Source organism: Hemibagrus wyckioides, linkage group LG03 (assembly GCF_019097595.1).
Source record: "Hemibagrus wyckioides isolate EC202008001 linkage group LG03, SWU_Hwy_1.0, whole genome shotgun sequence".
Classification (NCBI taxonomy): Eukaryota; Metazoa; Chordata; class Actinopteri; order Siluriformes; family Bagridae; genus Hemibagrus; species Hemibagrus wyckioides.
In genome coordinates, this window is record NC_080712.1 from 6935299 (window position 1) to 6948596 (window position 13298).

General features: G+C 42.3%; 1 protein-coding gene across 3 annotated transcripts in view; it reads left to right on the plus strand.

Annotated features, from left to right (window-relative positions):
* znf827 (zinc finger protein 827) overlaps positions 1–13298 on the plus strand; it is a 100620-nt gene that overhangs the window by 48156 nt on the left and 39166 nt on the right. For all 3 annotated transcript variants that reach the window (XR_009203522.1, XM_058378710.1, XM_058378701.1), the window contains exon 5: positions 8564–8770. Coding sequence is in view for 2 of the 3 variants with exons in the window: in XM_058378710.1 (XP_058234693.1) it covers positions 8564–8770 (207 nt within the window). In the remaining variant the exon portion in view is untranslated. The remainder of the gene's footprint in view (positions 1–8563; positions 8771–13298) is intronic.

The window sequence follows — 13298 nt, forward strand, 5'->3', positions numbered from 1 at the left end:
TTACCCATAAACCACATCTCTTTTACATCCACCTCTTAGTATTGAGAATTCCTGTTTTATTCACTGAGTCAGATCTTTTGAATCGACTCACCAAAAGGAGTCGACTCATCTTTTGTTGCCATTTTGTTGCCAGACACCCAAACTTGCATTGTATAACATTAGTCTGAATTGTAAACTGCAAGCGTGGAAGAATCCCTGTGTTGAATGATATCGTGCTGCTGTGTCTGTGCTTCAGTAAGAAGATTCGCTTCATGCTCAGCTCAGAGTCCAGCCCCCACCTCAGCACTCATCCTAACACAGGCTCAGGTGCTAAAGAGGTTTCGACTGAAGCTTTTTAATTAAATGATGCCTAAAAAATATGCAGCTCGTATTAGAGCTGTCACTTAAAGCATGTCAGGGAAGATTAGAACTACATTACCCATCATCCCCAGCATGTCACATGCCTCTCATCTCTGTCTGTTTAGTGATGCAGTCAAGTCATGTCAAAAACATCATACAGTGGAAGCTCGGCATATGAACTTAATTCGTTCAGGAGGCGAGTTCTTAAGGCGGATATTCGTATTGCGGTGCAAATTTTCCTATTAGAAATAACGTACTCTACCAGTCAAATGTTTGGACACACCTTTTAATTCAGTGTGTTTTGTTTAGGGATTTATTTTCTACATTCTAGAACAATACTGGAGATTTCAAAACTACGAAATAACACACATGGACTTAAGTAATCCATATGTAATGACAACAAAAAACAGTCAGTTGTTATTTTAAGACACGAAGGTCAGGTGTTCTGGAAAGCAAGACCAAAACTGACCTCTGCTGCAGAGGAGAAGTTCATTTAGAGTTACCAGCCTCAGAAATCACCAATTAACAGCACCTCAGATTAGAGCCGTTATGAAGGCTTTACAGAGCATCAGTAGCAGACATATCTCAATATCAACTGTTCAAACGACATTATTGTGGATTTCGGCCGCCTTCAGCATTGTTTTACAATGTAGAAAGAAATAAACATCAGGAAAGACCATGGAATTAGAAGGTGTGTCCAAACTTTTGACTGGTAGTGTAAATGCAGATAATCCGTTCTAGTCACCCAAGAATATGACCAATATTCCCAATACGAAGTGTATATAAACTGTATGGCTGCTTACAAAGAACTAACCCAAGCCAAGCATTCCATGTCAAGGCTCCTCACAGGAAGTCATGCCACCAAGCTTGGGCTAAAAATAGAACAGACCACCCACACCACCAATCTGTCAACAGAATTACACCTGAAAAATCACCTAGCTTTTAAACATATAGCAAAGGCAACGTTGGTATCGTGGGTTGACTCTTTCCAAACAGCGTTCACTGACTGTCGTAAATTCGCTTTAGTTGGCTTCGCTTGGCTTTTCACTGACGCAAACAAGTTTTGAACGGCTCCCGGATGTACGTGCCTCACGACTGAAGAATGCTGTTACGATGTGTGTGACTTCATACAGTTTAAAACCAGCTTAAAAGATGAATGACAGCTATTTAAATCTAACCATACAGACTCTAGTCTGTAGAAGTTTTACAGAGACAATAATAATAATAATAATAATAATAATAATAATTATTATTATTATTATTACTATTATTGATTATTAATAATGATTATTTATTATTATTATTATTATTATTATTATTATTATTATTATTATTATTATTATTATTATCTTTGAACCAGCATTACACTACACAGTGCCATGTTAATATCTACTTCTGTTAATTTTACCATTAATCCACAAAAATCCAGCAAACTGTTTTCCATCACTATTTACTCCTCTGCTTCAGTCTGATTTCCACCAGGCATCACAGCTTTCTCACATTTTTTTTTCCCAGTACGCACCACAGCAGCTCTGTGCTTTTGCACGCTGGGTCCAGATCCGTGCAGCCACCGAGATTAAAATATCTCCATAGGCAGCCAGGGATTAGCGTTACCTATTCATTTCACTTCTCACCATGCCAGCTAGAGAAAATCGCGGAGGACGAGGAGAGAAGGCTGACATGTTGGCGTGGAGATGGAAATATAAATTCCCAAAAAAAAAGGGATTAAAATTCCGTTCCGGTGCACGGAAACCGAGAAAGCAGCATCCTCTGTGACATAGGCTCGCCGGCCACTTTAATAGGAATGTTTAATAGGATCATTTGTGTAGTTATCTAATCAGCCAGATCAAGAGTTTCACACAATGATTTCACATCAGATTTAGATCAGAATGAAGAAACAGTCGGATGTCTGTGACTTTAATCGTGCCACGGTTGTTGCTGCCAGATGGGCTGAGGGTTTTTTTTTTTTGAGTTTTTTAGAAACTGTTGATCTTCGGGGATTTTCACACACAACAAGTTTCTAGATGTGGAAAAGAAAAAGAAACAAAAAACATCCTGTGAGCCGAGGGTCTGCAGACTGAAACTCCAGAGAGAAATATCAGACGAGAATGAGCAGACTGAATGTTCTCTGCTGTTGGAGCTTATCCACCTCCAGTTTTGAGGAGCAAAAAAAATTATTTGATCTTATTATGCTCATCAGCTTCAGTAATCTATTATAACTACAAAATAGCTGATATATTATATATATATATATATATATATACTGATCAGGCTTAACATTATAAGCACTGACAGGTGAACTGATTATCTCCTCATCATGGCACCTGTTAGTGGGTGGGATATATTAGGCAGCAAGTGAACATTTTGTCCTCAAAGTTGATGTGTTAGAAGCAGGAAAAATGGACAAGTGTAAGGATTTGGGCGAGTTTGATGAAGGGCCAAATTGTGATGGCTAGACGACTGGATCAGAGCATCTCCAAAACTGCAGCTCTTGTGGGGGTGTTCCCGGTCTGCAGTGGTCAGTATCTTTCAAAAGTGCTCCAAGGAAGGAACAGTGGTGAACCGGTGACAGGGTCATGGGCGGCCAAGGCTCATTGCTGCGAAGGCTGGCCCGTGTGATCCGATCCAACAGATGAGCTACTATTGCAGGTTAATGTTGGTTCTGATAGAAAGGTGTCAGAATCAAACATGTCTAGCCAATAAATATAGCATTAATTCATTAAAAAAAAGATATAGTTCATTGGTATGTTGTGATTGCCTTGTAAGTCTGTCTTTTTCTGGAATAATTATATTCTTCTAAAGAAAACCACTGAGCAAAAATCAACACAAATGAAAACATAATATTTTGACTATTAGGTGTCCTGAAACACAGATTTTAAATTGGTTCTTGAAGCAGAAATGATTAAATGTGTCTAAAAATAAGAAAAAAAAATATTATAATGGCCATCTCTTGTAGTTGACATCGTACTGTCGTGTACTGTCATTTTGTTAGTAAATTTGACTATATAAGATTTTTTTTGCAATGATCAGTATCATCACTTCAATTTTTTAGGCTCTTTTCAAACAGGCTCCGGGGGAGTCAGTTTTTTATTTATTTATTTATTTTCTCCCCCTAACACGGTCTCCTTTGTCTTGGGGACCGTCAGGCTTTGTTGTGACTGCCAGCTCCTGTACTGGTGTGTGTGCACAATCACACAGCCGTGTCTGGCCCCTGAAGCCAGCGTGCTGACATTAGCAGCAGAGAGCACGCCGCTGTTACAGGGGTGCAGGGCTAATGAAGTGGAGTGATAGTGGCCAGTCAGGACAGTGGCAGAGGTGAGGAGGACCCGACAAGCATCTGCCAGAGAGATGGATGAGGGGAAAGAGAGAGAGAGAAAGAGAGAGAGATAGAGATAGAGAGATGGGGGAGCAGCTGACAGCCACAACATGAACGGCTGCGGTAGCCAGAGCACTGGGTCTTGATGTTACTGTAATCAGGTAGCACAAAGTGCTACAATAATGAAGAATTTTATAGCCGTGGAGTCACTTTCAATTCAAAATTCTCCAATATTTTGACTGAAAAAATTAGAAGAAAAAAATAAGCATGGCGCGCATAATTTGAATCAAAAGATTCACAGCTTTTGAATGAATCTGAATCATTTTCCTCCACAACATCAAAACCTCTGGCAGAAGGCGTGGCCTAATGTTGTGTGTGTCGGAAATTATTCCCATGAAATAGTTTCATTCATAGATTTTTTTTTTTTCCATGCTGACTGATTGACTCTCAAATAGTGAAATGAAATGCGGAATGCGCTCAGTTTTGATAAACCTGGTAAAGAGTCGCAAGATTTTATTTTGATAAATCCCACCCCCTGCGCCGCAGTAATTCCCGTCTCCTGTGCTAGACGTAGCTGATGTTTCTTACTCATGCACACTCAGGACAAACTGTTAAAAACGGTGTCTGAAAACTAGCAAAAGAGGTTTATAAAGATGCCATGGTGATAAGACAGCCTTTATATGATTGATGTACTGCGTTAAAGCTAAACAACACTAGCTTAAACGAGACAGATGTTTTTGGCTAAGCTCAGTCACGTGTAAGGATTCAGTTAATAATTTTCACAAGGCTAATCTAGAGTCCGCAACTTTCCCTTCGCTCGATAGCTTCATTATTCTCATAATTCCACTACAAAGTCTGGACACCAGAGTGGCTGACTGACCACATTTAAGGCAGAAGAATCACGTATCACTGGAAGTGTAACTTTGGAAAGGAAATGTTTGTATGTCGTGGAATTTTAAAGTGAATAGATACTTGTAACAATTTTAATGAAATTCAAATCGAAGAATCAGACTCGTCTCATTTCACACGGCTTATGATATGTATTTTTTGAGACCTGAAGGCTTTAGGGGCTTAAAGGAAAAAAAGGGATAAGAAAACACAAACCGGCTGCCGGATCAAACTGATAAATTATTCAGCGCTCACTGTAACATGAATTTGAATGGAAATTTCGCCCTATTTTTAGCCACAATCCGAAAGGTCACTAGAGTGGTGTGACTTTGTCACTGCACTCGCGTCTCCAACTTGTACTTTTATGTGTGCCTTCGAGAGGAAGTGCTTGTGTATGTGTGTGTGTGTGTGTGTTTGGGGGAATGTTTGTGTAATGCCCTGTCCCTGTCTGATAGGACACGCGACCCAACACGCTCTTAATTAGAGGACGCCCTTCCAGGTGCTGACCCGGCCTCGCTCCGTCCGCCCGCTGACGCCTGACTGGTGACATTTCCAGCCGGTGCCCGAGTCGCACCCCCTCCGGTGCCCCCATACACACCACTCGCTTCAGTGCGTGAAGGTCACACGCTCTGTCGGCCACGTCACGTCACCTGGCCTGCATCTCCGTCCAACTGCGTTTTACACTCACGTCGTCGTTAATCAGAGCCATCAGTTCAGCCGAACGACCGCCCGGCGCAGATTGATGACACACGTGCCTGCGCTGTTATGGAGAGCGTATTTACAAGGTTTGGGGCAAGAGGACATCAGATAACTGCTGGGAGGCGAGTGTTAACAGTGTCAGAAGTGAGGGATCACATCGCCGCTCACCTGGGCTAGGAACAAGAGAGAAGGTTTAAAGATGGAGAAAGCTGAGACACTCATGCCACTGTGTCTGTCAGACACAGAGGCCATACCTCCATCTCTCAGACTGTCGGTGTTAGTGAAGGAGTTATGGCCTCTGTGTCTGTCAATATGAGAGATGCAGGTGTGGCCTCTTGTTTCTTTCAGTCTCAGTGAAGGAGGTGTGGCCTCTTGTGTCTGTCAGTCTCGTTGAAGGAGGAGTGGCCTTTTAATGGCTGTCAGTCTCAGTGATGGGGTGTGGTATTTTAATGGCTGTCAGTCTTAGTGAAGGAGGTGTGGCATTTAGAGGCTGTTAGAGGCAGTAATGGGGGGTGTGGCCTTTTAGAGGCTGTTAGTGTCAGTGAAGGAGGTGTAGCTTCTGTGTCTGTCAGTCTCAGTGATGGAGGTGTGGCCTTTTAGTGGTCATCAGTCTTAGTGAAGGAGGTGTGGTCTCTTGTTTCTGTCGCTCTCAGTGAAGGAGGTGTGGCCTTTTAGTGGCTGTCACTCTCAGTGAAGGAGGTGTGGCTTCTTGTTTCTGTCAGTCTCATTGATGGAGGTGTGGCCTTTTAGTGGCTCTCAGTCTCAGTGATGAGGGTGTGGCCTTTTGGTGATGGGGTGTGGTTAAATTGTTTGCACAATACTCGTTTGGACCGTATCATACCGTAGTGTATTAAACCTCCACCACATCCCACAGAATTGAATCATCATCTACTTTGTCTCCATCTTTCACACATCAGATCGTTGATCACGTGTCAATCATCTGGTCTCCGGTGGGAAAGAAAAAATAGCGTGTGATAAAGATGGACAGATACGTTGTGTAGAGAAGGCCCTCTGGAGAAAGCAGGGTTTACTGTGAGTTTGTGTCAGAGAGAAGCCCCGGCTTGTGTGCTGCTCTTGGCAGAGTGCAGAAGCTGCTTCACGTCTTGATATTAATTATTAATCCGTGCCTGATTAGAAATGGCCTACTTCTGCAGCATATAGCATGAGCAGGAAGGGCTTGATTAGCCTCACGCTAACCCATGAAACAGCTCTGCTCCATTCTCCATTACTCCACTGTGCATAATAACACATCATACTCAGCAGCCTTTAGGCTTAATGGAGACAGTCAAAACAAACATGCTGTGCAGTCAGTTTGTTAGATTTGACCTGGCCATAATGCGGCCCGGAGGCCAGAAGCGGCCGCTTTAATTACTCTCAGAGCACCTCGTCGTCATTTTGAGCACACGCCATTTTAATCACGCTCTGAAATTGACCTGATGGCTTTATTCCCTGGCATTATCAAACGCTCGCCTTTGCGCCCAGGCTAATCCTGACAGTTAGCAAAACGATAAGCAACGTGCTCCACAAATAAACACCGGTGTGTACGTGAAGAGGACACGATTTAACAAGGAGCAGCATTCAGACAGGCTTTGTGCTCGTGTGTCAGGGAAAGATATGAGCTTTTTATGCAAATAGACCATAGCGGTATTCACACAGATCCTTCAGCAAATAAAATGTTTGCTTTCTATATGAAGTGCAGACAGCAGTGGAAAGGTACGCTGGCTTACACAGAGCCACTGTATTATTGTCAGAGCTGGGAGAAATTTATCACAGGCTAATATGAAGACTATATGAACGATCTCGTGCAGTCAGCCATCCCAGCAGCTTTTTGTGTCTCGGTACTGATGGATTGTGGGAATTATTTTCACTACTAAGCTCTGTGCCATGTAATCAAACATTTCTTAAGTGAAGAATGTAGAGCTGGAAATACAGCCAGGTGGATATGACCATGTCGATAAAGCCATGCTCTTTTCTGAGGTATTGTCTGGCTCATGATAGAAAATGATCACTAAATGTTCAGTAAAAAAAAATGTTAGAATTTTATTTTCCTACTTTAAATAATTAAATTTTGTAGACATTAAATAATATTAGGAGACTAAACCTATGATCAAAATCACGTATTATAAAAATGTATTTATTATGTTTTGTTTGTTTTTGTATGTATTTAATTTTTTTTTTTTTTTTTTTCATTACCGAAAACAGTTCCATAACACCAAATGTAACTATAAGCTGATAAAAAGTACCTAGATAAAAATATTAATAGCTTTGGAATAAGAGACTTTAGGTTGTGGTGTTAAAATAATCACATCTGGCCTAATAACTGTGACTATTTTCTTATAAAAGCACACCCTAGGTGTGAGCGTCATGAACAGTTGGGATGTAGTAGAGTTAGTGGTTAAGGTGTTAGACTACTGATCAGAAGGTTGTGGGTTTGAATCCACCAAGCTGGAACTGCTGGGCTTCTTGAGCAAGGCCCTTAACCCTCAATGGCTCAGTTGTATAAAAATGTAAGTTGCTCTGGATAAGAGTGTCTGCCAAATACCAGAAATGGAAATGGTGTCAGTATTCATCAGGATAAATAACACACTAAAAGAGTTGCTTGCTGCTCTTCTCAGAGTTTTCCAGCTGCCTAAAAACATCCGGAAGTTTCTGTTATCCATGCGAAATGGAAGGTAATTCAAGTTCAGGTTTTGAAATTTTGACTGCAAACAAGCCCTGAGTCTATAAATGTTCTGGGGTTACGTACAGAATTTCCGACCAAATGTCTGATTTCTCAGTGGGTTCCAGCATGGCTTGTGCTAAACGCTGAGAGGGAACATACAGGAAATGATGAAAGGCCTTGATAATACCCGTGTTGTTCACTAAAGCCCTGTAGGTCCTCCCTCTCTGAGTTTATTAGACTAGACTGTGTGTGTGTGTCGAGTCTCAGGATGCCACTACAACACTACGATCATGTTTCTCCTAAAATAACCCTGCAGTGCTGCCTGGTGCACCTTCCTCCCAGCATCCTCCTCCGAGCTCTTTATGTGTGGCCCAGATCCCAGATGCAAAACGAGCTCACTGAACAAATTCAGCCCCTGAGGCACTGAACACAAAAGAAATTGGATAAATAAATAAACATCCTTCACTTCAAATGCATGGTGGTTATTGCTGTGGCTTTAGTGATAAAGGACCAGATGGAGAAAATCCTATTTTGTGTCTTGTCCGGTTTTTTGTTTTTGTTTTTTTTTTTTTCCTGTTTGTTTGTGTTGTCAGGAGGAAAGATGCTTCCGAATGCCTGGTTCATCCCTCTGTCTTTATCTCCATCTCTCTCTGTCACAGCGGCGAACCAGAAGGAGGCACTGAAGAGCGGGTTCTGTGTGAAGGAGGAGCCCGAGGCGGAGGAGGCGTTGAGTCCAGCGAGATGTCCACCGTTCAGCCTGGCACACGACGCCCCCGTGGCACCCGGCAGGCCGCGCCAAGAGGGCAGCATCCTCAGCCACGACATCAACGTCAAGGTGGCGTCCGAACTGCTCATGAAACTCTCAGGTAAGACGTTCACTCTCTCAGTGGAGCCAAGAAGGGAAAATAAAACTGCTGGATACTCTATAGTACTCTGTTTTGTGCCTTAAGCTTAGTTTTCATGATGGAAATTCTTTCAAAGTTCTGTCAAAACACGAAGCTGAGGAATGTGTATCTGAAAATCAGGTTTGTTTGGCTGCTATGATGTGGCACTCGTTTATTTTCCTGCAGCAGCACATCCTGAGGTGTTTTATTTCGATTATGGCAGAAATTGTTCACAGGAATTTTATATTTATTATCTGACCTCATACTTATGATCCATTCCTGGTCTTTGTATTGGAACTTCAGTGAAGCAGCCTAGCTCTTGGTATAAATTATGTTATAGCTATAAACAGCCCTTCCCTCACCAGCTTTCCTTTAAAACAAAAACCAAGAAAACACGAACAATGTCCTGCTACAAAGCGCTGACACTGGAGACTCCTTCCATAACTGTTACATAAACATCTCCTTACTGAAAACCTAAGCAAAGCAGCATTTAGATGTTTTTTTTCTTTCTTTTCTTTTTAACTTTCCCAATCAGGTTCTTATGATGAATCCTTAGAATCGATAACATTTTAGAACAATGATACCTATTAGTTCCTCAAGAAATCTTGCTTGCATGATTCTTTGTGACTATAAACAGTCCAGTCCAAGTTTCCTTATTTACTGTCCAGTGTCACCCAAATGAGGATGAAGTTCCCTTCTGAGCCTCAAGGTTTCTTCCTCATATCATCTCAGGGAGTTGTTCCTCACCACCATCGCCTCAGGCTTGCTCATTAGGGATAAATTTTAGGGATAAATAGTAACTTAATAATATTTATTCTATGTTTCTGTACTTCTGTAAAGCTGCTTTGAGACAATGTCCTTCGTTAAAAGTGCTAAACAAATGAATTGAATTGAATCAATACCATGGAATAGACATGCATAATAATAATAATGAATAAGCACTGCATACTGGGAATGCCCCACAGGACCTGATGGTTTGGAGATGCGCTGTCTCAGTCGTCTAGCCGTCAAAATTTGGCCCTTGAAGTTAAAGTCATTCAGATCCTTTACACTAGCCTATTTTTCCTTCACATTAACTTCAAGAACTGACTGTTTACTTGCTGCCTAAGACATAAACCCCACCCCTTAACAGCTGCCTCTGTAACGAGATAATCAGTGTTATTCACTGCACCTCTCAGTGCTTTAAATCTTATCACTGATCAGTGTATAGAATTATGATGTGCAACTGTAACCTCCACCATCTTTAACACCTTTGGACCGATCAGATCCCAAAAATTCAACATTGGTATAAATAACAATAAATAAAACTCCAGCTTTATGCCGCAAGGCCCGTTTCTGAAAGAACACACGACTGGGTGTGTACACGTCCACGAGCTCATCATTAGCATGTTTTCCAGCTGAGATCTGTGGGAACGGGAAGGCAGTGAGGTCAGACTTCTGTGGACGCTCTTACAGAGAGAGTGTGCGAGACTTCAGGAAATAATTAGAACGAGTGGAAATCTCTGCAAAATTCTGGAAATCTCCAGCCCGTCCTGGTCTTGCATTATTTATTCCTCCGTCCTTTCATCCACTCTCTTTCTATCGCTCTGTTTCACTTTCTTTTCTTTTTTTTTCTTTTCCACCACGTCCACCACCACCAGCATCCCAAACGCCTTTCCTTCGCTCCTTCACTTCCCTCCTGCATTTTAGGCAGAAACTCAAGGGTCAATTCCTTTTCATGTTGTGCAGTCGATATCCTTTTCATGCCCAGCAGTGCTGTGCCAAAACAAACCTATCGATTGCTCTTTTGGGGCCACGGGCCCAATCTTTATCTGAACTTTAGAAGACTGGGCGACTGTAGTTCAACACCGAGCTGTGTTCTGACTCTGCGCTCTTCATCTGTCACCATCTTCAGAGACACCAGATTTCTTTGGCAATGTAGAAAAATCTGTTCAAATATCTCAGTGCTGCTGCTTCAGAAACACAGGCAAGGTTGTTGCATTCGGATTGAAATGCAACGCTTCTTAGGAAACCAGACATCCTTTCAGTACCATGATTTGTTTTTGTCTTTAATTGTAAAAGAGTAATGATTTCTAATCCGACTATCGGGCGTCACCCAGAAGAGACACCGGCGGCGCTATATAAATAAAACTAAATTGAACTAACCGAATCTCCAGTCCTCCTGCAGCCCTTCAGCACACTGCATATTGAACTCTTATATAACAGCCATTTTATTTTTCATCTCACAACACCAGTGTTAGCCTAAAGAGAAGGCCTTGATGCCTCTGTTGTGTCATGAGTCAATATTCTTGGGGGCCGGGCTCAGAATCTCAGGGTTCGAACAGAGGATCCATATGTCAGGCAGAACGGTAGGCACTGGGGTCATCCTTTTGCAGGGTTTTAGTGTTGTTTTTTTATCTGGTGCCAACACTCGAGTGGTGAAAACCAGTGTTTTGTTTTTGGTGTGGGTTTTTATTCGTCCTTATGCAAGACTATCTGCAAACAAGAAGCCGACGGAGATGCTCTCAGTGCCACAAAAGTGAACTAATTACAGAGCTCCGGTCCAACTCAAGTGTGGTTTTTATACATCAGTAACCATAACAACTCTTTGCTCGGAATAACAAAATGTAACGTGACGAATTGAAGTGACCAGTCACATTACTCGGTACGCTTCGAGAGAGCAAGAGCGGATAGCGTCCACATCTCATACAGATTGTGCAACCGCTCAAGGAAGAGATCTCCATTTACATTTAACAGGCACCCTTATCCAATTTATCTCATTTTATACAACTGAGGGTTAAGGGCCTTGCTCAGGGGCCCAGCAGTGGCAGCTTGGTGGATCTGGGATTTAAACCTTCTCATCAGTAGTCCACCAATTTTTTTTTTCCAAGAATTGGATCTCTGGACCGCTCCCAGACTTGATTTCACACTTTATAGTTTAACTGAATGGGAAGCATTGTGATGTAGCGACTACCAGTGGAAGTGAGAGACACAAGTATGGTTCCTTTTTTTTTGCACCTATTGTGTATCCAGGTTTGTCGGATTCAGAACCAGGCAGCGGATCTCGTCACGCTGCTACGGACTCGACTCGACGGCATCAGCACCGTAAATAAACAGCATTGAGCTAAGCATGAAGAGCGAATGTTGTTTTTGGCTCGTCCTGACTTTACACACCCTCACACACCACATGCTTTTAATTTATTCACATTTCTAACTAGACGACATTAAAATGTGTATTTTCTTTTGCATGTGTTCTGTTGTTTGTGTCCAAATCACACTAGCAAGTGTTTCAAAGTAAAGAAGTTGCACCAGGATTTCAACCACACCATTTTCCTTGATTTGCATAAAGTTCTTCTGCATAAATCTCCCAGCCCCACCCACTTTTCCTTGCCAGAGTTTGCCCCGCCTCCGGTTCTGTCACTGGTTTCTTTCAGCGAGGCAGTGAGGCTCAGCATGTAGCTGTGCTCCTGTTCCTGCAGAGGTGTCTGATAAGGTTGCAGACGGTTACATCATCTCCTCATGCTCTCCAGGGTCGAAGGTCAGAGACACTCGTCTCTGCTGCCAGTCTGAGGTGGTTTTAATCTGGAGTGACGGGCACGTGACATGCACACATCCGCTCTCCCTCATGGCTAATCACATTACAGAATCAGACGGTCTTCTTTTTCTTTTTAGGATTTTAGTGTTTTAATGGTAACATTATTAAGCCGTGTTCAAAGCTGCTCTTCATTACTTGAGTCCAATTAGAAACTCTTTTCTTTCATAAAATGATCTGGACTGGTCAGGGGAAACCCTTCACATAGACAGATTGCTTATGTTGCTGTACCAGTGGCTGTGTGGGGTTTCTTCAGAGTTCTCTGGTTTCTCAGGGTTCTCTGGTTTCCTCAGATTTCTCAGGTTTCTTCAGAGTTCTCTGGTTTCTCAGGGTTCTCCAGTTTCTTCAGGCTTCTTCAGGTTCTTCAGGGTTCACCAGTTTTCTCAGGATTTTCTGGCTTCTTAGGAGTCTCGGGTTTCTTTAATATTCTCTGGTTTTCTAAGGGTTCTCTGGTTTCTCAGGTTTCTCCAGTTTCCCCAGACTTCTTCAGTTTCTTCAGGGTTTTCTGGTTTGTCAGGGTTCTCTGGTTTCTTAGGCTTCTCCAGTTTCCTTAGGCTTCTCCAGTTTCTTCAGGATTCTCTGGCTTCTCAGGATTCTCTGGTTTCTTCAGTATTCTCAGGTTTTCTTAGGGTTCTCTGGTTTCTCAGGTTTCACCATTTTCCTCAGACTTCAGTTTCTTCAGGGTTCTCTGGCTTGTCAGGGTTCTCTGGTTTATCAGGATTCTCTGGTTTTCTTAGGGTTCTTTGGTTTCTCATGTTTCTCCAGTTTCCTCAGGGTTCTCCAGTTCCTTAAGGAGATTTTTCTGGTTTCTCAGGCTTCTCTGGATTGTCATAGTTCTCCTGTTTCTTCAGGCTTCTCTGGTTTCTAAGTGTTCACAGGTTTGTCAGGGTTCTCCACATTCCTCAAGGTTCTCTGTTTGGTTTTTTTTTCCGGAGTTCT